Here is a 24,220-nt window from a genome sequence, read left to right as displayed (position 1 = left end):
AAAACTTTAAATTTAAGTACAAAGAACTAAAATCACTTACTAAATACATGAATTTAGTCTTTATATTAATTTTGTATTGATAAAAATCGTTACTAAGCATTAAATTTAAGTACAAAGGACTAAAATCATATGTTTTCAGATATTTGAGAATCAAAATGTAATTTAAAAAAATATAGGAAAAATAATAAAAAGTATTTTTTTCAAAAATTGTTGTATATTTTCATAGATTTCTAATCATCTTAACCCTATTAAATATGGGACAAATCTCTTTGTGTTTAATTAAAAAATAATACTCATTTGATAGAATAAGTTATATTTTCCTATGTATTTATTTAATCAGCTTATTTTATAAAATAACTAAATTACATTTAATTTAATAAATAAGTTGAATCCATTTTTAGATAAATAAATTATTTTTCCAAAAAAAAGAAAACTTATTTCAAGCATAATTATTAAAAAACCCTGTCTATAATCATTCTATTAAACCACAAAAGTGATACATTTGAAAAGTGACCTACTGGACAAATAATGCAGCACACATGTATGTGAAAAGTTCCAATCTTTTTTTTTTTTACCTAATTCAATGTTGTAAAGGTTTTTAACCCTTTGGCATTTGCATTCATTTTTTTTTTTTGTGAGATGTTTTTGGCATATCCAAGTCATCCAAATGCACGTGACCATGAAGCTGAAGCGTGTGTGAAGCTCTTCACTCCACACATGTTGAATGCGTTCTGCAGCATTAGCCATGAGCTTGGCTCGTGTTTTGGGCCCTCACTGTCCACCATGGAAATTTCTATGGTCACAAGCTTCACCACCTCACCTTCATCTCTTTAACAACGTTGCATTCCAACAACAAAACAAAACCAAAAGTGCCTTGTTGGTACAAGAGAAAGAACAAAGAAAGCAAACTTATCTATCAGAAAATCTGGCAGAGAAAGAAAAATGCTACAGTTCCTCACACATTCTTTTCAAAACAACTCTCACCATTTAAGAATAAAACAAAAAGTAATTACTTTTAAATGATACAATAAAGAAAAAGAGCCCTAAATATAATATATTAAACTGCATAATGTGATAAAAAGAGAGATAAGAAAAGTAAGAACACAGAAATGTTCATTGACTGTTTCTGGCATAAAATGAACAATGTGACAGAAAAAAGATAAGAAAAAACAAAGTATATCGTAAGGGGGTGTTTTGAAAATGTGCTGTAAGTGTAGCACTATCCATTTTGGAATATGTTAAAAGCCACCCCACATATTAATTACTTTTTCTTCTTTTTTTTTTTTAATTTTTAAAACGCAATTTTCTACTGTATAAATATGTGAAGACTCGTTAGCTCATTGAGTCAACAACAACCTAGGTCACAACCGAGGTAGTCTTTATTTCACTGTGAAATATCTGTCATCTCTGCAACAATGGTGTTCTTTGTTTCTAATGAATATGGCAAGGCTTTGAGCAATGACTGGCCTGCAACTCATGACTTCCACAATGAGGGTGATGATGATGATGATAATGGTGTCATTGATGTGGCTCCAGCTGCATGATGATATATATCAGTAGATGAGTAGGAGGTACTGAGGAATAATGCAGATATAGCTTTATGTACTTAGTTTGTTTTTGCTGAGAATTTGTGTTGGAAGTACTAGGTAGTGTTTATGCTTGCAACTGATATAATATATATATATGTTTCATTTGTATTCATTCAGTTCCTCTCTCTCTATCTTTCTCTGATTCAATTTTAGTTATATCTAATTTTTTCATGTCTTTCACTTTATATATGATCATGAGTGAGTAAACACACACACACACACAAAATGTTCTATGAATATACCTTCTTCAAGTTCTCTTTTTTAGTACTATGGCTTACAGATTCATATTCAGGAAACATAAATCAAGGTTTTTAAGTGAAGAAGAAACTGATCAGGTTTATGAGAATTGCTTTAGCTTCCTTATCTCCAATGAAGAACATTTTCAAATCCTCATCTTTTATTCCTTTTTAATTGTGTAAAAATATGATTTTTTTTTCATTGTTTTCTGCTTTACTTCTCAGCACATACACCAAAAGCTTTTTATTGTTTAAAAATGTTCTGATAAGAGAAAAAGTCAAAGAGACATTACAGATTTATTTGGTGTATATATAAATCCTGCGTTTCAGAAAAGGACTGAAAGAATTATATATAGCAGAAGCAAAACAGTGTTTAGAAAGCATAAAATAAGCACTGATATATAATGTTCTTTTTATGTATATTTTTACTGAACTTTTCTCAATTCATAAAGAAGTTAGAATATATATATATATATATATATATATATATATATATATATATATATATATATATATATATATATATATATATACTTAAAAGAAAATAACTTCTAAACCAGCCCAATTGGTTCTGCCCAATTTTGGGCCAAGTGTCTACAGCAATCTCAGCTCAGTTACTCAACAAAAAATCAAAGTTTTGAGATTTGATCGAAGCTGGTCAATGATTGTACACAGTTCAATCTATTTAATCAAATTTATATAATAAGTGATACTTTATTTTTGCTAATATTTTAAAAAAAAAGTGTATAAATGAACATTTATCTAAAAATTGAATGATTACTAGTTAGTATAAGTGTGAAGGATTAAGGGAGTGATTTGCAAGTATGGAGAAAAAGCATTAAATGTGAGCATTAAATTGGTGTGTGATTTGCAAACACAAGTGGGTAATGAGAAATTTCTATCCAATTTGGATTTGGTTAGGTGAAGAAGTTGGTTGGTGGGCTTTGTTATGATGTATCTTTACCATTATTGGGACCTCAAGGTTTCACACACATCTTCCCATACCAATTTCAATTTAGGTTTCAAACTTTATTACATCTTTGTCTCAACATCCCAAATTTAACTTATACAAACAATGAATTTGTTAACTTTTTTTTCTTTATTTAATGATGAAATTGTCAACAAAATACACATTAAGAAACTAAATTATCTATTTATTTTTATAATTATTTTGAGTATAATCAAATTAAAAAAAAAAAAACTAAACACTTAATCATCAACATTAGCTCCAGCTTCACCGGTAAAAAAACATTTTCGAAATTGCATAACTATAGGCTTCGATTCTAGAATAACCGGAGCCTATATTGATATATGATTCAATTATTTAAATAATTGAGACCTGATCTTCTACTTGGGTTAATATTTTACATCCCCACCAATGATTTTCCATTTGCACCACTATATCACTCTTCCACTAGTTCTTTAAATAACTGAAATCTATAGTTTAACCGTAATACATTTAGACGAGGTAAAAAAATGTAGACTTTAGACTTCAGTTATGTTTCCGTTCTTTCTTTAATAGAAGATTTTTTTTATTATTGTTTCAATTTCTTCCTATTCTTTATCATTGAGAATCTCAAAATTTGGTTATAAAACAATATTACAGATTAATGACATATTCAATAAAAAAATAATTGAATAAATAAACGAGTCATTTAAATATTTTATTGTATGAGCGCTTATTATTTTTCTTAACATTGTCTCAACAAGAAATGATAATACCTAAATGAAGTCAAATTTTTACTCTCAAATAACTCAAACTTAACAACACAACTCCAATGTTTTTGTTAATATGAGGATCAAATCATCATATTCCCCCTTTTAAAAATCTCTTCTACTGTAAACCAAGACAACTAAGTGATAAATTTGAAATGACATGTCATAAATTAACATATATTAATAGATGGAGGATCAAGTTACACCGATATCCTAAATTAATAAATATCGTAAATTAACTTTATTTTTAGTTGATATAAAATTTTAAATAATATATATATATATATATATATATATATATATAATTTAAAGATATGAAACAATTATATTGAAAAATAAGAAGTTCAAATTCTTTATAAGTTGATTATGATTATAAGTTGAATATACGGTTATTTTGTGGGTTGGAGTAATTTCTAGCATACCAAATCATTTTTTAGAAATACTTAATATTGGACTCAAAATTTCTAAAGACCGATACATTCTATTTTTACCAGTGCAAACTTGTCTGATATGTCCACTTTTTTTTATGATAATAAAAAATAATAAAATTATTATTATTAATTATATAAATAAATATAAATAACTTTATTATAAATAGTTTTTAATTTTAAAAAATAAATAAAAGATAAATTTTAAAAAAATATTAAAAAGTGAATTTTAAACATAATTCAATTTTACAAAATAATAAAGTGAGATTTACATTTTATTTATATATTATTATAAAATTATCTTATTTCTATTTGATACGAGATCTACAACAAAAATAATGAGATAAAATTATAATCAATTTAAAAAAAAATTCAGTAAAGTTATTACTTTAATTTAAAAATGTGTTTATAAAATGGGTAAATAAAAGAGAAAATCCAATATAATAATATAGATGTAAACCTATTCTCACATAAAATAAAATTATTGTACATATAATAAGTCATAAAAACTGAGTATATGTTTAGATGAACTAATACTTTAAATGAGTTTCAGTACTTTCAAAATGTTAAGAGAAAAACCCAAATAAGTACACCTGAGTTCATTTTACAAAATACAAATTCATGAATGTGTGATTAACAGATTCATGAAGTGATAATAATTTCAGAACTCCTTCTCTGACTATTTCATGTCGGCCAAGATGAAGTGAGAGACTCAGATTCTACATTATCCTTTCACTCGTCTCAAGTCATGAAAATTTATGAGTTGGGAGGTATTGTTCATGGACCAAATTTGCAACCAAAAAGTAAGTGAAAAAATAAAAATGAAGTAAGAGAAGTGATGGCTTTCATGAGTAGCTGTCAAGATGAGCATGAAACCAGTGCCACATCTTTTTCCTTTCTTTTCGGGACAATGCAGAGCCTTATCAGTCTCCAATTATATACACCTTGTCCCTGCCACGTGTCGCCACCACAATCATCTCTCTGATAGCATCCACCGTGTGCATGGAGTATTGGATTTCCTTGTTCCAGTTTCACATATTCAACACCAAAAACAACCTTAACTTCCACACCCTCTTCAACTGGTCCCGTTTTCATTCACTCCATGACAGATATGCAACCATGTTTTTCTCATCGGTTATTTGCTTTCTCTCTTTCTACTTCCACATGTCACTGTCCCTCTTCTTGCTAGAAACTGTGCTACAAGTTACAACCTCTGTGGCCAAATTTCTTAAGCACAACACGGAGTTTCATCACTTTCCAACTACCATCTACTTATAGCTTCTATATATTCAACCAGTTACAAAAACCAGCTTTTGCCTTAACCAAAAGACAAAAAAAAACAAGTCTTTTTACCTTAGCTCAGGTGGGGTTCTTCCCTTTTCTTAGTTTCTGTAATCTGTGTCTCTTTGTTTACGTGTATGTGCTTAAATAATCTAGTACCTTTCTAACTGACAGTCTCAGGTTTTTCCCATTTTGGTGAAATTTTTCTAGTTCTTGACTGTATTTGATTGTTTTGTTCTTTTTTCTGTTCTTGTGTGCGTGTACTTTCAACTGTAATGGGAAAGTAATTTTTCCATTTCATTGGTTTTTCTCCTCTTGGCATGTCAAGTTCCACACTTTGGCTTTCTTTCCTTTTTAGTATTGTTTTATTTTCTTTCACTTTAGAGTTTTGATTACTGAGTTGGCTGAACTATGCAGATCATCTCATTTTACCTTTCTTGTAAAGTTTGGTGAACCATGAACAACACTATTCCAGGTTGGGATTTTGAGAGTGATACATGTTTCACCAACCAGAGAAAACCCACAGGGTGTGTTACCTATCTCTGTCAAACCATGATACTGTCCCTGTTAACTTTTCCTTGATTATTATTCTCTATTTGGTCAATTTACACAGGCTGGACCATGAACTTGTAGAACTCCTATGGCAAAATGGCCAAGTAGTTATGCACAGCCAAGCAAATAGGAAGCTACCAGGGAATTCATCTAACTTGAGACAGATGCAGAAAACTACTTTAAGAACCAGTGAGCCGAACTTGGATCAAGAAGAGGCAGCTCCATGGATCCAATACCCTCTTGATGACCCTTTAGAACAAGGACTTTGTTCAAACCTTTTATCTGAGCTACCACCACCTTGTGAAGTTGAATCTTATTACAAGCCAATCAGGGAACTGGAAGAGGAAAAGTTTGCCAATATTTTCTCCCCTTCACCTTCACAAGAGAATCTTATGTCTGCTCCAGGATTACATGTTCCTGATTCATCTCAGAAAATCAATGACTTTGGTGCATCACGGAAGGTGCTAAATTTTCCTCACTTTTCAGCACCCCGCAATGTTTCTTCACCATCTCAAAAAACTGCGGTTAACCTCTCACAAAGTGTAGCTAGAGAACACTCGGTGATCACGGTTGGTTCAAGTCACTGTAGCAGCAACCACATCCCTCAGGACCAAGGTGTAAACAGGGTTTCAAGCAGTGGTGTTTGGGCCACCACCACTAATAACACTACTTTATCTGCTGAGCCTGATGCTGTAGATTGTATCCAGAGACCAGCTCCTAGAAATGAGAGAGGAAAATCAGAGATGATTGAACCAACTGTGACTTCATCTTCCGGTGGCTGTGGCAATACTGGTATTGGAAGAACTTGTTCTTTATCAACAAGAGAACATGGCCGAAAGAGAAAAGGGACAGAAGAAGAAGCACTAGAGGAGCAAAGTGAGGTCATATACTCTTCCTCTTCCTCTTTCTCTTTCCATATTTTCCTTCATAATGCATGCTTGCTTTCTTCCTTAATATTTTTTTTTCCTTTTGATTCTGTGTTTGATTATGATCCACACACACATGCATATCAGAAACAACTGTTACTTGGTTGCTTTTACTACGTTTTGACGTAAATATTTGGTGAAACGTAAATCACTGATTAGCATGTAAAACACACACTTAGTCCATAATTGAACTAAACGACGTGTGTGATTCATATAACTGACTTTATTACTAAGAAAATTGATGAGTTATGTTGTGTCTCCGTGTGCAATAGGCCACAGAACTTAAATCAGCAGATGGAAACAAGATATCATCTCAGCGTTCCAGAAGAAACCGTGCAGCTGAAGTGCATAATCTATCCGAAAGGGTGAGTGAGAGCATGAATATTTTTCTTCTAATTTTCGAAGTTGAAACTTGTGTTGTGTCAACTTAACTCTTATTATTAACACAGCTTTTTTATGTCTTTATACAGAGAAGAAGAGATAGGATTAACGACAAGATGAAAGCATTGCAGCAACTGATACCAAACAGTAACAAGGTTCGTTATCATAATGCTTGTTATTGACTTGTCACTATTTTAACTTTTTGTAGAGATGCATGCATCTCCTCGAGAAATGATACACGATCATTGATGTGCAACCAGACACCTGAAAAAGATAGTCAGCACAAAGAAAATGTAATAAAGAAAACAATAAATACAACAAGGCACACTACAGTACACACTGCACACACTGTTTGCTTCGAATAATTATACTTTTCATATAAGATTCAATGATGGATGGTGAAACAAGTAACGGTTGTACCTGCAGACAGACAAAGCATCAATGTTAGAAGAGGCAATCGAATACTTGAAATCACTTCAGTTTCAGCTTCAGGTATAACATAAAGAACCATTTAAAACATGTTATCTAAGATTAAAGTTAGTGATGTTACTGTGTGTAGAATATTAATGTGTAACAAAAGTTGTTGTTGGTGACAGGTAATGTGCATGGGGGCTGGAATGACACCAGTTATGTTTCCAGGAATTCAGCACTATATGTCACAGATGCAATTACCAAAAGTGGGTGAAGCCATGTCTCTGACTCAACCTCAGATGCCAAACCAGAATCATTTACTGTGCCAAAATCCACTTCTGGGTGCCTTCAATTACCAAAATCTGATGCAAAAGCCATGCCTTTCAGAACAATATGCACGTTACATGGGCTACCATCTCATGCACAGTGCCTCTCAGGTGAATCAAAATTCCATTTTTTACTTGGTTCGTTGTAAAAGTCATCATCTGGTTTTTTAATACATACATATACTACGTGATGTCTTGTCAAAACTGCATAAATTCATAGCAGTTTAAGACTATTTCTGCACATGTTTTCGTGGTTGTAGTTATTTTTTTATGGGTTTTTATTGCAGCCAATGAACGCGTTGAGACATGGTTCTGAAGCAATGCAACACAGTGAAACAATGATTGCAGGAAGCAATAATAGCAGCGGACCCATGAGTGGAACAGCTAATGTCGATGATGCTGTTAGTGGCAAAACTGGTAAGGCACTACATGCACCTAACTTTTTTGGATCTTTGCACATTCCTTCTTCAAACAAATTTAACAAATTTTATTTTATCAATTCTTACAAAATTATGTAAATTAATTTTTAAAAAATAAATAACAAGGTTAAATATATTTTTGATTCTTTAATCTTTTAATGAAAATTGAAATTAGTCGTCTTGAAAACCTTAAACTAATTAAGTTTCTTATCTATCAAAATGCGAGAATTTAGTCTTTTAAACTAATTTTTTTAAATTTATTTGACATCCCAAACAAATTTTATTATAATATTTGTTTGAAATTTTAAATAAATTTAATAAAATTTGATTAGAATAACTAAATTCACGCATTTACAGAATTGACAAACTAAATTGATTTAATATTTTCAGAAAAGAAAATAATTTTTTTATTACTAACAAAGATCAATTCTAATTTTCATTTAAAATTGAAGAATAAAAATATATTTAACCCTGAAGAAACGTTTCTTTTATCAAAAATATGATGTTATAACGTATGTCTTTTAAAATATTAATTATGCTCACATTTCACATCTATATTCATCATCGTACGACAAATATTATTAAAAATTTATTAAATCTTTATATGAAAAGTAGTTTTTTTTCTACTTTATGATTTATTTTGTTGGTTGGTTTTCCTTTCATTTAAATTAAAAAGAAAAAAAAATGAATGCCTTATGATTCAGTTTAGATTTCCTATTTTAAGCTTAATGAATTTAAAAATTAATGGACCAAACGCATGAAGTTAAATTTAATTTTAGTATTTTAGAAAATATTTATTCTTCATACTTTCTAAAACCTTTTTTAACATAAAAAAAAACTTTATTTTTCATAAGTTTAGTTATAATATTGTGAAATATCTTTATCTCAAATAAAATGTCATGTTACATGACATCTCATGGTAGTCATTGTCTTGACATAATCAAAATACATGACAAATCACTATTGATGCACAATGACAAATCATTTTTAAAATTCACGAAAACTAAAATTAAAAATGTAAAACTAACACCGAATTTAGTATTATTTTCAATTAAATAAAATGCCTTAACATATTTCATATACACTAAAATTAATTATATTTCTTATAAATTTTAAAAAATTAAATAAAAAATTATAAAAACATAGTGCAAAGTTAATTTTAATAGTAAAATGCTTTTTTAATATTTTTTTATAAAAAATTATGGAAATTTCATTTAAACATATTCTTATTACATTTCATAGTTAATTCAAATTTAATTATTGTCTTTGTGTTGTTTTCCTTTCCCATTCCTCGTTACTTATTTTTTTATCACTTTCCAGGTTCTTCCACCTTTAACTGAATAGTGAAGAACAATACCTAAAAATTACCCAATTGGGGGAATTAACTAATGGAGTACATGAATCCTAGAAGCACCAAAATGTGTTCCCATTTTATGTAGTTTGAAGATGATGCAGGAATTTAAAGTTAATTAATTAGCCATGTTTAAATTCTGATAAATTATATCATTTTATTGTGGGCTAGCTAGGTATGAAATTAGCTCCTAGGGTTAGGATCCATCAGCTTCTGTAATTTTCTATTGTTTGAAGATTGAGATTAAAGTAAATTATTTAAATTAGTGTGCTAATACTTCTATCTCAACTTTTACCTTAACAATTATTAGTTTATAATATATCAATGATATAATATTGTTAATTTATATTCATTAGTAAATATTTTCTTTTTTTAATCAACATTAAATATGTTAGAAAGTTTGCTAATCATTATTAAAACATAATTTTATTAATTACAATAGTTTTTTAAAGTTTTAAACATCAATGCATTATTATAATTTTATAGAATGTGTCTGAAAATTAAAAAAAAAAATGCATATGAAAATATCTAAAAAATAATAATGACTTACTATTATGGATATGAAATGAATATGAATATCCCAAAAACAAATTGAAAAAAATCTGAAAGATATTTCTTTACAAAAAGAAAAAATGTTCATCTTTATGAAAATTATAGTAAGTTAAACCCGACTATAAAAAATAAAAGTATTCCTTTAATATTTTTACACATTAATTTCCATTATATAAAAAATAAATAAAAATCCGACTTAGAATCTTTTTGAGTTCATGACATGACATGACATTCCTTAATCCATCCAAAGTTAAAGTAAACATCAGCATAAGTATCTTTTGAAACAGGAAACTCCACTGAATTTTTTTACAATAATATGTTCTTCAATTTTAAAAAGTAAAAGTCATTTAATAAGAAATTATTATATATTTGTATAAATTTGTAATTTTACACCAGTTATTTTATAGAACAATATAGTATGAGCAATAACTAAGTAGATAATAGGGTTACATATGTTTTTTTCCCTCAAATTTTAGTAAATTTTTAGTAAATTTTTGAATTAGTCTATCTTTTGAAACTTTATACCAATTTAGTCTTTTATCTTTAGAAATACGTAGATTTAGTCTTTCTTACCAAATTTTGTTAAGTTTATCTGACGTTTCAAGCGTATTTCATGATAGTATTTAAATTGTTTACACCGTTTAACACATTTTCGCTTCAATATTAATTCAAATATTATCATAAAATACATTCAAAATGTCAAATAAACTTAACAAAATTTGGTACGAAAGACTAAATTTACGTATTTCTAAAGATGAAGGACTAAATTGGTATAAAGTTTTGAAGAAGGACTAATCCTAACATTCATTGAAACTTGAGAGACCAAAAACATATTTAATTCTAGATAATAATATAAAATTATTTTACATTATTAATACATAATTGTTAAATTCTATTATTTTTCCTTTGTCACTGTGTGCTTGTACTTGAAATGTTGAAAAATGGCATCAAATTCCACTTTCATATGTTTTTATCATATTCTCCCTTTCATTCATTCCATTCTCACATTTCTCATCCATCACCATCATCTTTCACCACCAAAATCGTACTATTTTTTTTTTTCTGAAACAGTGTCAAATTTTGGGATAAGATCATCAATGAAAATCATGATTTTTTCTTTTTTAATCAATCAAATTGATTATGAATCAAAAATGTGTGAAACACAGAGATTGAAAATGACAAAGATAGAAGGCAAAAATGAGACCCACATGAGTTGAAGTGTAATAACTAGAACACAATAGAGATAGGTGAATGATTAATTTTTTCATTCAACTTGGTGCTTTGTGCATTATTTTCTTCCTTTGGGGTCTTTTCTTTCTTCAAGTTTCACGTTGGGAAAAGATTGATATCAACTCACTAAAACTACTTTTTCCCCATTGTTTGGTGAAAAAAGGTTTTTTCATGGTGGTGTTTATAATAATTGTACCCACAAAGATGAACTTTAAAGTCAAAACATGGAATATTCATATTGTCACATGACATGACTAAAATATCTAACTGTAATTAATTAATTAATTAATTGCAATTAAAGGATTAAATATAATTGAATACTCTAATCATTGACTTTTTTCTCTTTTTTTTAGATAGTTTTGCTGTTGGAGCAATAGTGATGAAGGATGAGTTTTTAAATACAGGTCAAATCAGTATTATAACAATGTTAATTTTTGGTCAATAAAATTTATTAAAAGTTGTCTCTAGAAAAATGAAAATAAATTATTTAAAAAAAAAAATCTCATAACTTCTATAAGTTTCTTAGGGGTCATTGATCAGTGAAAAATTCTATGACAGCTATCTTCTTCTAGCTGAAAAAGAAGGGTGGAGGAGCTTCCGATGTGGACATCATTTTAACTCAAGTAACATGTTTTTCTTCAATTTTATTTATTCATTTACTTTTTTATTTATTTTCCCGGATTACCCTCTTATGTATCTTTTAATTTTATGAAGAAATATGTTGCTTTGATCGAGGGTTTAAAAACAAATGGAATTTTAGAAATTTATAAAAAAATACTAATGGATTAAAATTAATTAATTTTAAATTTACTTTTTTTTTTTACTATAGTAGTGCATAATGAGTTTTTTTACAGCGTTCTATGTGTTCTAATTCACCTGCAAACGAGGCATATGAAGACGCAATGACACTTTTGTAATTTTTTCAAACTTTTATGCCTCGGTTGTACTTAGAACCGAAGCATAAATCCCCTAAAATTTTTATTTTGATTGCTACTTTTATATTTTTAAATTGGTGACAGACTTTTATGTATCGGGTCATATCTAATTGAGGCATATTTGATTGTTTTTCGAGTGAAATATGTCTTGAGTCACATCTAACTAAGGCATATAGATGTTTATGCCTCGGTTTAAAATCAACCGAGGTAATAAGCTTTCTTAAGGTTTAAAAGAAATTGCCCCACTATTCGTCTTCTTCGTGTGGAGTAGCAACCATTTTTCTTTCTTCCATTTCTGAATGTCATTGTTGCAAAATGCAAAGGATCCTTCTTCCACACAACTGTAGTTTCGTCTCTCCACCATCGGTCTACCATCGAGCATGCCTCCTCCATCGCACGGACCTCCTCCATTGTTGTCGTCGCAGAGGTTGTGAAGTTACCTCCATTGTCGTCATTCAATCCCGCTTGTAAGTATGTGTTTTTCCTTTTTCTAATCGTAAAACTCTCCTCTGGGTTTCGAACGTCGATGCGTGCATCGAAGTCGTGATATGGCTCACAGTGGTTTAGTCGTGGGATGTTTCACATTTTCGTTCAGATGGTGAAGAGAGGTTGTTCTGCGTCGCTGGTGAGATGAATGAAGGCGTCATGAAGTTGTTCCGACGTGATGCGATGGTCAAAGATGGTGGTGACGACACACTGCGACATTTAGGATTTGAATGGTTGCTAGGGCTTCTGATTTGGGAGAAGGTTGAAGATGATGATGTGGCACACTGTGGTTGGTGTAGGTGTGTGTATAAGGATCATGGCTACGTGTCATGTTATTATTGGGTCATAAAGTACTTTTTTTAAAATTTTGTGATACACATTAGGCCTAAGTTCCCTCTAGAACCAAGGCAGTAGCCCTTACACATGCCTCAGTTCATAACCGAAGTATAAACATATCTTTTTTTTTACCTCGCCAAACATATATATCGGGTGTAAAATCGAAGTCAAAAGACCAAAATAACTGCGACATAATTTTTTCCTTGCACTAGTACTATCATACTTAATTTTTTTTTTCTTAAAGATGTTACTAATCATTCTTGATGTACTAAATATCTTTTCAAAATTAGCTTTCTTATTATAATTGTTCTCTTAAGTATATTTATTTTTTGTTCTAATATTTATTCTATTTGAGAGCTTACATTATTTAAAAAAGCCTTTAAAAACATGATTGTTTTGAAAATAAAGTTCTTAACCATTGTTGAGCACAATGGTACTTACATAAATGGATTTTACATTTCCTAAGGAAAACATAAATGAATTTACATAACTAAAATGTACTTGATAACTTTATTGGTAGTTTTAAAATTCACTTAGTTGTAATAGGTCAAAGTTGAAAGAACTTGAGTATTTAAGATTTTTTACTTCAATTAATTATAGTTCGATTCTTCATTTTGACGATTGTTTATAAGTTACATGTGGATAATTTTTTTAATGACGATCCTTAAAAAAAATTGCATTCTCCTCTTAATTTTTTTATTTCGCATATGCAACAAGTTTATAAACTTAAAAAATCTCTATGAAATAAAGCAAGTTAATTTATAATGGACTTCAAAATTAAGCCAGAGTTCAATTTATATTATCCATATTTCTTGTTTTTAAGTATCTATTATGCATTCAAGTTTTAATTTATTATAACATATACTCATACAAATTTTAATAGTTTTTTTATCATAAGTTTAACCAGATAAAACCAATTTATACAAAGTTGTGAATATAAGAACTTAAATAGCAATAGTATTAATTTTACTAACAAATTTTGTATAACTATTATTACAAACTTACCAATTTGGTAATCTATACGTTTAACCATTCAACACTATCACTACTATTATTATTATTATTATTATTATTATTATTATTTATTTATTTATGTCTTTTAAGTTGAATAATAAGTATTTAGCAGATGGAAGTTTCCCCACAGAAGCAATTGAGAGTGGGCAGAATATGGACACTTAATTTACAAAAGAATAGTAGATACGGAAATGATTGTGTGGAAGCTTCATCTACCAAAAACAACATAAAAAAAACAACATAACATGTTCTTTAAAACTTTGACACCAACTTATATCATCATAAATGGTACATTTGTAATAATCTTCCAACTCAAATAGAGTAAATTTTGATTCATGAATTTTTCAGTGTTGATGTAATTTAGATAGATATCAAACTTTATATAAATATATATAGTAATATTTACCAAAAATTTATTTAAAATTTTGTAAATTTAATGTCTTTTATATTTTCCATTAAAAGGTAAGGAGCATGCGACGCGTGACAAGGGCACGATGGTCATTAAATTAAATTATTATGATATAAACTTTGTTTTCATTTTCGATTTTTGCTTCTCTCCGTTTTCTCCCAAACCAAACCCTCACCAACCCTTTGGTTCTTCTTCTTTCTCCTCGTGGCGATCCGATTCGGCTGAGAGCGCTCCTTTGGCCTCTGCAAAATTAGCTGCATGAGCTGGTTTGGGAAGCTTCGTTTATTCGCTAATTTCAATTCCTTTCACTTCATCACTTCTCTCTTAATTTTTACCCTCCATTTCTCACCTCAATCTTCTTTTTCTCTATTCAATTCCAACGCTAAAACCAATTTCCATCGTAATTTCCTCATACCGTTTCACCATGAACTCCACATTCAAGAGTAATCATCAATTACGCAGAGGTTTCTTAATTCTTCACCGCATGCTGTTTTTTTCAAGTGTTTTTATGCCTTTGTTTATTTGTCGTGTCTGTAGATATAAGTGCATTTGCATGGCAACTTGTTTTACGATACAGTGATCATGTGTTTTATTACGATACAGTGATCTTGTGTTTTATTACGATACAGTAATCATGTGTTTTAACCAAATTCATTTTGTAGAATGAAAGGGTAAATGTTTGCGTGCATGCTTAGTTTGAACTTTCTAATAGATCTAGGGTTAGGCTGGTAGAGTGGGTCTAGCAATTGAACTTTCAAAAGTTATCTTATATATTTGGAAGAATAAGATTGCAATCTCTTCGAGTCTAGGCGTGGAGGTGACTGATATTTTGGCGGGTTTTACTCTCAATTGCAAGGTTTTAAACTGTTGTTCTAGTCACGGTTAAGTCGTGTTCCTTGATGTTGTGGAAGTTGCGGATGATACAGAACCTGGGTTGTGGAACCCTTGGTTGTGGACTGTTTTTCAGACAATACCTGGGTTAAGTGCATAGAAATAAAGATTACGATCATGATGGTGTTTTTAGTGCTGAATATTGAGTGTGATTTGGAAAGGGAAACAACCTCTCGGGCCTTTCCACCGAATTATAAGTGCATAAAGTCAAACTGAGCATTGCCTGTACCAGCTTGTGCATCTGAGAGTTATTTTTTTTTTCTCAAGTTTTGTATCTATTTCTTTGTATCTGATAAAATGGACTTAGATTCCCTCTCCTTCCTTGTAGACCTTTGCTGTGCAAATGTTCACAAACAGCAGGGGAGGTCACCTTCTGTTATTGTAATAGGAGGTGGCATGGCTGGGATTGCTGCTGCACGTGCGCTTCATGATGCCTCATTTCAGGTATTCAGGCAAATAATTTTTTTGGCTATCTTTCACATAAATTTTTTAGTTTATTGGTTTTGCATGCTACTCTAATCCACAATTATTGATACTTTATCCAAGTTGTGCTTGCGGCTACCTACATGGCTGCAATGATCCATATCTGTGAGATTGCAAGTAATATATACTGATTGAATAATAAATACTATTAAAAATGAATTCTTCTGTGTTGAACCTCGTTCTGTATCCCCCAGAAGTTTAAAGTTAATTGCAATCTATTTCTTTCACTGGAAAAAAAAATGTTGAACTGTTCTATTATGGTGTTTGTTATGTTCTGGCTCAATTTAGGGACGCTGTCTAGGTAAGGTTGTTTACATGAAAACATTTTATAATAGCTGGGAAACTATCCTGGGTGAAAATTAAAAACTCCAGGAAGTGACAAAAACAAGCGAGCATATATTTAGCAAATGAAGAGAGGCAATCTCTCCTTTAATTTTTTAATTTCCTCTCTTGATCATACATACTTTTTTACTTGTTATACTTTTCTATCAGGTGGTTCTTTTAGAATCTAGGGAAAGACTTGGTGGCCGAATTCACACTGATTACTCATTTGGCTTTCCTGTTGACCTGGGTGCATCATGGTAATACTTACACTCTTTGTTCTCCTTTTTCTTTTCATACATTAACAAGAATGTGGCATTTCTCCCTTTACTATTATTAAAAGTGGCAGACAATGATTCAGGTTGCATGGAGTTTGCAAGGAGAATCCACTGGCTCCATTGATTGGGAAGCTGGGACTACCTCTTTACCGTACAAGCGAAGATAATTCTGTCCTTTATGACCATGATTTGGAAAGGTAAAGAGTGTATCTTTTTTATATTTAAATGATAAGATATCTATTTCTGCTGTGTACTTCCATGATTAATTGACTACTTTAGAGTATGCTTCAATTTAATCTCTGCTTATACTGAATAATATACATTGTTGAATACAATCGACTTCTTGCAGCTATGCACTTTTTGATATGGATGGGAATCAAGTTCCCCAGGAGTTGGTAACAAAAATTGGTGAAACATTTGAAGTGATTTTACAAGAGGCAAGTATGTTAATATTTCTAATTATATGGTTTATCTGATATATTGAATTTTCATTATCAAAAAGAGAACTTTTGTGGATTACATTGCTTTTCTGATTCATTCTGTCAATGATTCTTCTTATTATGAGCATCACCTCTTAATATTGACCCTGTCTAATGCAGGCCAACAAAGTAAGAGATGAATTCAGTGAAGACATGTCCATACTTCGTGCACTTAAAATTGTTTTTGAAAGAAAACCAGAATTGAGGTCATTATGGCATATAAAGTCCTTTGATCACTGTTATTTATTTTCTTGAAGCTCAAGTAATATATAATTTAATTTTATCTATTGTATGTAGGTTGGAAGGGCTTTCCCACAAAGTGCTGCAATGGTATTTGTGCAGATTGGAGGGCTGGTTTGCTGCGGATGCTGATGCCATATCGCTGAAATGTTGGGATCAGGTAATTTGACAAAACCCAGTTAGAGATGTTTCGGTTCTGTTATAGGCTTATGCCACTGAAATTTGAATTTGTCGACAAATCATTGATAGGTGGTGGCCTGAAGTGAATGGGAAACTTTTTCTCTTTCAGCTGTCTATTGTAATAATTGTTATATGTGTGTGTGTGTGTGTGTGTTTATAGTTGGAGAATAAAGTGTTGATTGTAAAGTTTCAAACCCACAGTTATGCCTAAAGGTTTGAGTTTGAGGTTACGTTGCAAGCCGTGCCATTTATACTTGTTTTTGTTTAGTATATTAGATATTAGATTAAAGGACGCATTACGAGATGGATCATATTTGATTCTAGTCACTTGTGCCAGTTAACTGTTAATTACCACTCGCATTAACCTTTTTTTGTCTTTGACTTATTCTTCCATTTTTTCTGCCCACAGGAAGTATTGCTACCTGGTGGTCATGGTCTTATGGTCAGGGGTTACCAGCCCGTTATAAATACCCTAGCCAAGGGTCTTGACATTCGCCTTGGACACAGGTATGTATTAATTCAAGTTGGGTTTTGGAAATCTGTGTCCCCAGTTATGTTCCTTAACTAAATTTAATGGCATCGATAATACATCTTCTCAGGGTAACAAAAATAGTTAGGCAATATAATGAAGTAAAGGTGACAGTGGAAAATGGGAAAACATTTGTTGCAGACGCTGCTATTATTGCTGTGCCTCTTGGGGTGCTGAAGTCAAAGGGCATACAATTTGAGCCAAAGCTACCAGACTGGAAAGAAGCTGCCATTTCTGATATTGGAGTTGGGATTGAAAATAAAATAATTTTACACTTTAAAAATGTTTTTTGGCCCAATGTTGAATTCTTAGGAGTAGTTGCAGAGACATCATATGGATGCAGCTACTTTCTTAATCTCCACAAGGCTACAGGTCGCCATGTCCTTGTTTACATGCCTGCTGGGCAGCTGGCCAAAGACATTGAGAAAATGTCTGATGAAGCAGCTGCTAACTTTGCTTTCATGCAGCTCAGAAAGATCCTTCCAGATGCTTCTTCACCGGTAACCATGATAATTCTTATGTTTTATATTACCTTTTGCTATGCAAGAGAAGTAAAAGCTACAATCCATATTTGTTTAGGCGCCAGACCTATTGGTGTTTTTAAGATATAATTTGTTTGAATTATGCAGATTCAGTATCTTGTGTCTCGATGGGGTACAGATATTAATACATTAGGTTCGTATAGCTATGATGCAGTTGGAAAACCACACGATCTGTATGAGAGGCTACGGGTTCCTGTAGATAATTTATTCTTTGCGGGGGAAGCAACAAGTATGCTGTATACGGGGTCTGTGCATGGTGCATTCTCTACTGGTATGATGGCTGCTGAGGACTGCAGAATGCGTGTCCTGGAGCGATATGGGGAGCTAGATTTGTTCCAACCGGTAATGGGAGAGGATGCTTCAGTGATACCACTCCTGATCTCTCGTTTGTAATCTCAGGACCCCCTTCTGCATCGCATCTCTTGTCAAATGTTGTGTTGAACCCTTGATGTGTAAACCTAGACTTTCATAAATCTCATGAATACGCGTCAACATTTAGTTGTAGTTGTAATGCTCACACATTGCTGCTTACTTTACTGTCTCAACGCTCTATTCTTTTTAGGCCTTGTTTTATCGCGGAAGAACTACTTTACATTTTGTTATTTTTGTAGAAATTAATTACGTGATTATCACACTACCCACAAGTAATGTCGAATGTATGGAACTGTGTAGACTTGGTGATGGACGTGATTGAAGTAGAAACTCCAGCTAGTTGTGAAGATTAATTAGTTGATCAAGATTTTTAAAAGAAAATTTCCAAAATTTAAAATTGATATACGAAAATTAATTTAAATTTTTAAAAAACTTTATTTTTTCTTATCTTACGTGTACTTATAAAAAAACAATTTATTTAACTATCAGTGTGCATATTTCAGAGACAAGCAGAACTTTTTCATATTCTAAACCTTGGCCATACTAAACATGAAGGTCACCAAAAGTAAGGAAATAATTGAAAGAAACATTGGCCACCAAAAACAAGTTTTTGTGTCACAGGCCTATGCGTTATTAATTCTTCAATGGCATTATCAAAATAATTAGGATAGGGATGAAAAAAATAGTATTAATCCGATTGGTCGATCCAAATAACAAAATGGATTCATCCAATTGGAAAAAGTAGTATTTTAAATTAAGTCTCACTAATTTTGATTCGATCCATTTAATTGGTTACCAAATAGATTTAAACTAGTTTAGTCTAAATTCGTTTTTAGAAAAAGAATATTATTTATTATTTTAGAAAGATTAAAAATGATACTATTTTATTAAGATATACAGTTTTTTTTTTTTAAAGAGAAACCTATACATGTTAGAATTGATATGTTAAGTCAAGCCATTTTGGGAAAAACATCGAATCAAAATCAATGTTCTAATATTTGTTATCCAAACTAAAGTCAGGTTACAACAAACTCGTGTTTATTTAACATTACTTTCATAAAATCTTGTTGATTCAAGATCAATTCTTGAAACAAAACTGCATGACATAGTTGTGCTGAAAGTGAAATTTAGGTTTTCATTATTGCATATTAGATTCTCAAAATTATGTGAACAGAGATAGATAGAGAGAAGAAAGTCCTCAACAACGTCCCCTTGGGTACTCCTACACTACATTCCTATGCAGCTAAGATGCATTCCTACTACCAAGCCATGAATTAAAAAGATGAATCCCTATGAGTCAGCAACAAGTTGATCCAAGGTGTCGTTTTCTGCGGATCTTTTGATGCGAACAACAGCCTTTTCAACCTAAAAGGAATTCAAATTCGGTTCACAAAATCACAACTTCACATATGACAAACCATAATGTGATGTAATGTAACATATATAAGATGTTAGCAGAGTAAAGTTTTGATTTTGAATACCTCTGCTTGCCAATTTGTTCTTGCAGTCAGAACTATTAGAGTTGCTGTCTGTATAAGAACTCCAAGGATCATTCCCCACCAAATACCCTATGAAAATTACAAATACATTGCATGAAATTTGTTCTTCACAAACTTAACAAGTGAGAGCTGGATAGAATCAGTGACAGAAATGTTCCAAACTTACATCAACTCCTAAAGAAGTTTTAAAGCCAAGAACACATCCAACAGTAAGACCAACAAAATAGTAAGATCCCAAGTTTACATAAGCCACTACTGCTTGCCATCCACTACCAATTGCCACCCCTGAAATATTTCCAAGAAAATTTAACCATAATTGGGATAAACCAAAGTTGGTGCTTGTGCTTGTGTAATTTTTATGGCTTTGTTACCTGAAAGTATTGGTTGAATGCCATTCAGGAAAACAGAAATGGCAAGCAAGGGAGTCAAATGAGACACAGCCTCAATGACTTCAGAGTCAGAAGTGAAAAGTTTGCTCAGAGTAACCCGGAATATCAAAATAATGGAGCAGAAAATCACACTAACGAGGATGCTGGTTCCACTAACTACGAAGACAGAGAATTTTGCTATCCTTGGATGGGATGCTCCTAATTCATTGCTGATTCTGATACTGCAATGATGGATCATTCCATTAGCAAACTTTTGAGAAGGTTTTTGGAATGAAAAAACACATTGTTTTGTTGCTAACCTGGCTGCTGTACTAAGGCCTAACATGAATTGCATATCCCAGTTCAAATAGTTCATACTGAAACCACATTAAGACAGATGTTATGGTTGTTGGAAATAATCAAAGTGCTAGGTCCCACATAGAAGTGAGAAAATGAGAAAATATATATAACTCTTTGGCACAATACAAGAAGAAATATTCCAAGACTATATTTATTGACATACCAAATTGAAATTGAGTCCAGTGAGATTGTGGGATTGGAGAGAAGTCCTGATATAAGCACTAGTCCTTGGCTGTACCATATCTCCAAACTGCATTAAGATACCCTTTTAAGATTAGATTAATAGAACAAATTGATGTAAATAATCATGTGTGTGTGTGTATCTATGCCGAGTAACACTATGTTGAGATAGAAGTTGAAAGATATTTAGAGAATTTATTATGTATAAAATAAGGAATGAAGATTTTAATGCTGAGTGAAAAAATACTTGAGTTTCTTTAACTGAAATCTACACATTTACTAAATAGTTCATACACTAATTTCAAAAGCTACTTTATCAATTTCTTTTTAAGTTTCCTTTGTGACTATTTTGGAGAAACTAGAAAATATAATAAATTTTCATGAATTGAAGAAAATATTTATAAGTTTTTTGTCCTTTTCATTTTTATAGTACAATAAATGTATAAAAGTGAATTACTTAAAAATTAAGTGAAAAGTAAGAATATAAATGATAAAAGAAAGGTAATCAATATAGTCAGTAGAAAAAATATCTTTCAAAAGTTCTTGAGTTACAATGTAACAGATACAGTACTTTAAAAGTTATAGCCACCTCAATCTTGAGTGGTTAGCAATTGTAAATGGTGTATAGAAATCAAGACTCATTTATGTATAAAAGAATTTATGTAAAAAGTAAAAACTGGGGAGAGATTGATATATAGTGATAAAGTCATACATACCATAACATGACAGCAGAAGCAACTGTGAGCTTGAAATAAGGCCAAATTCCTCTGAAGGCTTTTACACTGAAACCAGTCCAAGTTTCCTTGCATAATGGGCTAAATATGATGTAGAAGGCATTCAACAAGACAAGAAGCCACCAAGAAAAACTGAGACAAAGGGCTGCCCCTAGAAGACCATAGTCCAAAACATAGACAACTACCCAAGTGAGAAGAATGTGAACAAGGAACACCCCAATTGACATATATGCAAGAGGATTCACAATGTTCTGAGCTTGAAGGAACCTCTGCATTGGACAGCTTATAGTAAATGCATAGAGTTGGGGAATGAGTCCCCTGGAAAACACTTGGCCTCTCTCTGCTATGCTCTCTGACTGTCCTATGGCTTTCAGAAAATCCCCAGAAAACCAGTACAGAAATGAAAGAATCACTGCTGCTCCAATGTGTAAGATCACTGCTCTTTGCAATATGATGCTCATTGCTCCAAGCTTTTTTGCTCCATATGCTTGTCCACACACAGTTTGCACTGCACTTGCCATTCCCAACTGTTTAAGCAAAATATATGCAATCATCACAAATATTCAATCAATACTAGTATCATACTCTTACTCTGCAATACACTTTGTATAGTTTAAATGTCTTAAAACCACACAAACATCAGTGATGTTAAGTAAAAAGTAAGAAGAAAACATTGATTCTATTCTATTGTTGAGTCAAACTTCTTCTGCTCAGAGAATAATGTCAAAAACATTGCATCTAATTTTGTACCAGTTAAAAATATGTTCAGAAGAGTATGTTAAGTAGTAGTGTCCATACCATAATACCATAAGCAAGACCCTGAATACCAACACTGGCTAGAGATGCCCCAGCAAGTTCTAGAGACCCCAAATGGCCAGTGAACATCAACGTCACAAAACTAAGCATGTAATTGAAAATGGACACAACAATAGAAGACCCAGAGAGGAGCCATAAGAGTCTTGACTCCCACACAACAAGCTTTGACCACCATCTCAATGCAATAGGCCTATGTTCCAAGAACTCTTCAATGGCCTCAGATGACAAATTTTTAATCTGTGTCTGTGAGTCAAGCCCTACTAGCAAGGGTTGGTGCTCCAAAGTGTCACTGAAGTCCACGGAGCCCATGGTTATTGTGTTGCACTACTGTACAAATCACAAACAGTTTGAGTGCATGGAGTGATGCATCACAAATAAGCAGTTATTTATGCATGTGGAAAAGTTATTTGTTCACCAAAGATTATGCAGCTAACCTTCCAACATGTTGTGTTGCAGTTGTGTCCACGTGCTTGCATATGGTATCTATTTATTTGTACATCAAAAAATGGAATCTTTATAATGACAACACGATAAATAATTAGATGTCTCTCTCCAATGTAGTAATAAAACAAAAAAAAAAACAATTTTCTACCCTTTTGAAAGATTGGTAGGCTGACACTTGAAAATATGTACAGAAAGTTAACAGAAAATGTGATTTGTTCAAAATGAGAAGAACTGACATTCCGTCATGAAGCAGCTGAAAGTCTTCAATGGACTGTTAGAATCAGAAGAACAGAAAACAAGTAAAAAAGAAAGAAAATGTTAAAAAAATCATTCCATTTTCATCATTTTTTTTCTCTTCAAAATGGTATGAATAAAAGATACTTTTTAGACTTCCTTCTCACCTCCTATAATTAAATGCAAAGTTTCTTTCTACAGCATCATTGCATTATATATATATATATATGTATATATATTAAATTTACTAACTTTCAAAATAAATATCTTGAGAAATTATATATAATATTTTTAATTTGTTGACAGTAATAAAAACTTTCACTTTAATAATGTACATTTAACGTGGGCTGTGTTTGGAGGGGGTTAAGGTTTTGTCTTTTTCCTTTAAAAGGAAAAGTTAAGTGTATTACAATAATGTTTGTAATGCCAATTAGTGTTAGATGCATGAATATTACATTATCATGTGTTGCCATTGCTTTTACAAAAAATAAATGTTCTGTTAACACTGTGCAAGATATTTGCAGAATTTATTATTTTTATTTATTAACTTACTTCCATCATTTATTTTTATACATTTTAAAACATAATTGTTAACAATAAAACAATATATTCTTTATATTACTTCATTTGATTTTTAATAATAATAAAAATAATATAAAAAAACTTGGGCGATGAAATGACCATTTTACCTT

General features: G+C 31.3%; 3 protein-coding genes across 5 annotated transcripts; 2 read left to right on the top strand and 1 right to left on the bottom strand.

The window, feature by feature from the left end:
• The first annotated feature begins 4,907 nt into the window (after positions 1-4,907).
• LOC114194020 (transcription factor PIF4-like) lies at positions 4,908-9,884 on the top strand. The gene is made up of 9 exons (XM_028084049.1): positions 4,908-5,332; positions 5,668-5,777; positions 5,864-6,683; positions 7,001-7,093; positions 7,199-7,264; positions 7,536-7,601; positions 7,706-7,957; positions 8,134-8,263; positions 9,586-9,884. Exons 2-9 carry the CDS (start codon positions 5,707-5,709, stop codon positions 9,603-9,605), a joined length of 1,518 nt encoding a protein of 505 aa, XP_027939850.1. The 5' UTR covers positions 4,908-5,332; positions 5,668-5,706; the 3' UTR covers positions 9,606-9,884.
• Positions 9,885-14,711: 4,827 nt separating this feature from the next.
• On the top strand, positions 14,712-19,155 carry LOC114194688 (polyamine oxidase 2-like). Its single transcript, XM_028085054.1, has 10 exons — positions 14,712-15,042; positions 15,798-15,913; positions 16,445-16,533; positions 16,635-16,748; positions 16,901-16,988; positions 17,151-17,236; positions 17,328-17,430; positions 17,860-17,957; positions 18,050-18,479; positions 18,609-19,155. The coding sequence occupies exons 1-10, from the start codon at positions 15,003-15,005 to the stop codon at positions 18,912-18,914; spliced, it is 1,470 nt and encodes a 489-aa protein (XP_027940855.1). The 5' UTR covers positions 14,712-15,002; the 3' UTR covers positions 18,915-19,155.
• A 759-nt stretch (positions 19,156-19,914) lies between these two features.
• LOC114193881 (protein DETOXIFICATION 41-like) lies at positions 19,915-23,578 on the bottom strand. Of its 3 annotated transcripts, XM_028083850.1 has the most exons (9): positions 23,443-23,578; positions 23,285-23,333; positions 22,833-23,177; positions 22,017-22,561; positions 21,284-21,370; positions 20,764-21,137; positions 20,559-20,677; positions 20,375-20,461; positions 19,915-20,258 (listed from the first exon to the last, which is right to left on the bottom strand). In XM_028083850.1, exons 3-9 carry the CDS (start codon positions 23,157-23,159, stop codon positions 20,184-20,186), a joined length of 1,614 nt encoding a protein of 537 aa, XP_027939651.1. In that variant the 5' UTR covers positions 23,160-23,177; positions 23,285-23,333; positions 23,443-23,578; the 3' UTR covers positions 19,915-20,183. The 3 variants fall into 3 exon arrangements, with proteins under 3 accessions (XP_027939651.1, XP_027939650.1, XP_027939653.1); XM_028083849.1 differs by lacking the exon at positions 23,443-23,578 and having other exon boundaries at positions 23,285-23,411; XM_028083852.1 differs by lacking the exons at positions 23,285-23,333; positions 23,443-23,578 and having other exon boundaries at positions 20,009-20,258; positions 20,764-21,002; positions 21,081-21,137; positions 22,833-23,219.
• Between the last annotated feature and the right edge of the window lie 642 nt (positions 23,579-24,220).

This window comes from Vigna unguiculata, chromosome 8, assembly GCF_004118075.2.
Source record: "Vigna unguiculata cultivar IT97K-499-35 chromosome 8, ASM411807v1, whole genome shotgun sequence".
NCBI classification, from domain to species: Eukaryota; Viridiplantae; Streptophyta; class Magnoliopsida; order Fabales; family Fabaceae; genus Vigna; species Vigna unguiculata.
This window is presented reverse-complemented; position numbering and strand designations above follow the sequence as displayed.

What these genes read in the sequence shown, in the direction of transcription:
- LOC114194688 (XM_028085054.1), top strand. Translation starts at nt 15,003, where the DNA reads ATGAACTCCACATTCAAGAGTAATCATCAATTACGCAGAG. An exon ending in TTCATGATGCCTCATTTCAG is followed by an intron (nt 15,914 to 16,444) that starts GTATTCAGGCAA and finishes CTTTTCTATCAG; the next exon opens with GTGGTTCTTTTAGAATCTAG. An exon ending in CGCTGAAATGTTGGGATCAG is followed by an intron (nt 17,431 to 17,859) that starts GTAATTTGACAA and finishes TTCTGCCCACAG; the next exon opens with GAAGTATTGCTACCTGGTGG.
- LOC114193881 (XM_028083850.1), bottom strand. Translation starts at nt 23,159, where the DNA reads ATGGGCTCCGTGGACTTCAGTGACACTTTGGAGCACCAACCCTTGCTA. An exon ending in CATTCAACCAATACTTTCAG is followed by an intron (nt 20,678 to 20,763) that starts GTAACAAAGCCA and finishes GAAATATTTCAG; the next exon opens with GGGTGGCAATTGGTAGTGGA. An exon ending in GAACAAATTGGCAAGCAGAG is followed by an intron (nt 20,259 to 20,374) that starts GTATTCAAAATC and finishes AATTCCTTTTAG; the next exon opens with GTTGAAAAGGCTGTTGTTCG.
- LOC114194020 (XM_028084049.1), top strand. Translation starts at nt 5,707, where the DNA reads ATGAACAACACTATTCCAGGTTGGGATTTTGAGAGTGATACATGTTTC. An exon ending in CACTAGAGGAGCAAAGTGAG is followed by an intron (nt 6,684 to 7,000) that starts GTCATATACTCT and finishes CGTGTGCAATAG; the next exon opens with GCCACAGAACTTAAATCAGC. An exon ending in TGCATAATCTATCCGAAAGG is followed by an intron (nt 7,094 to 7,198) that starts GTGAGTGAGAGC and finishes GTCTTTATACAG; the next exon opens with AGAAGAAGAGATAGGATTAA.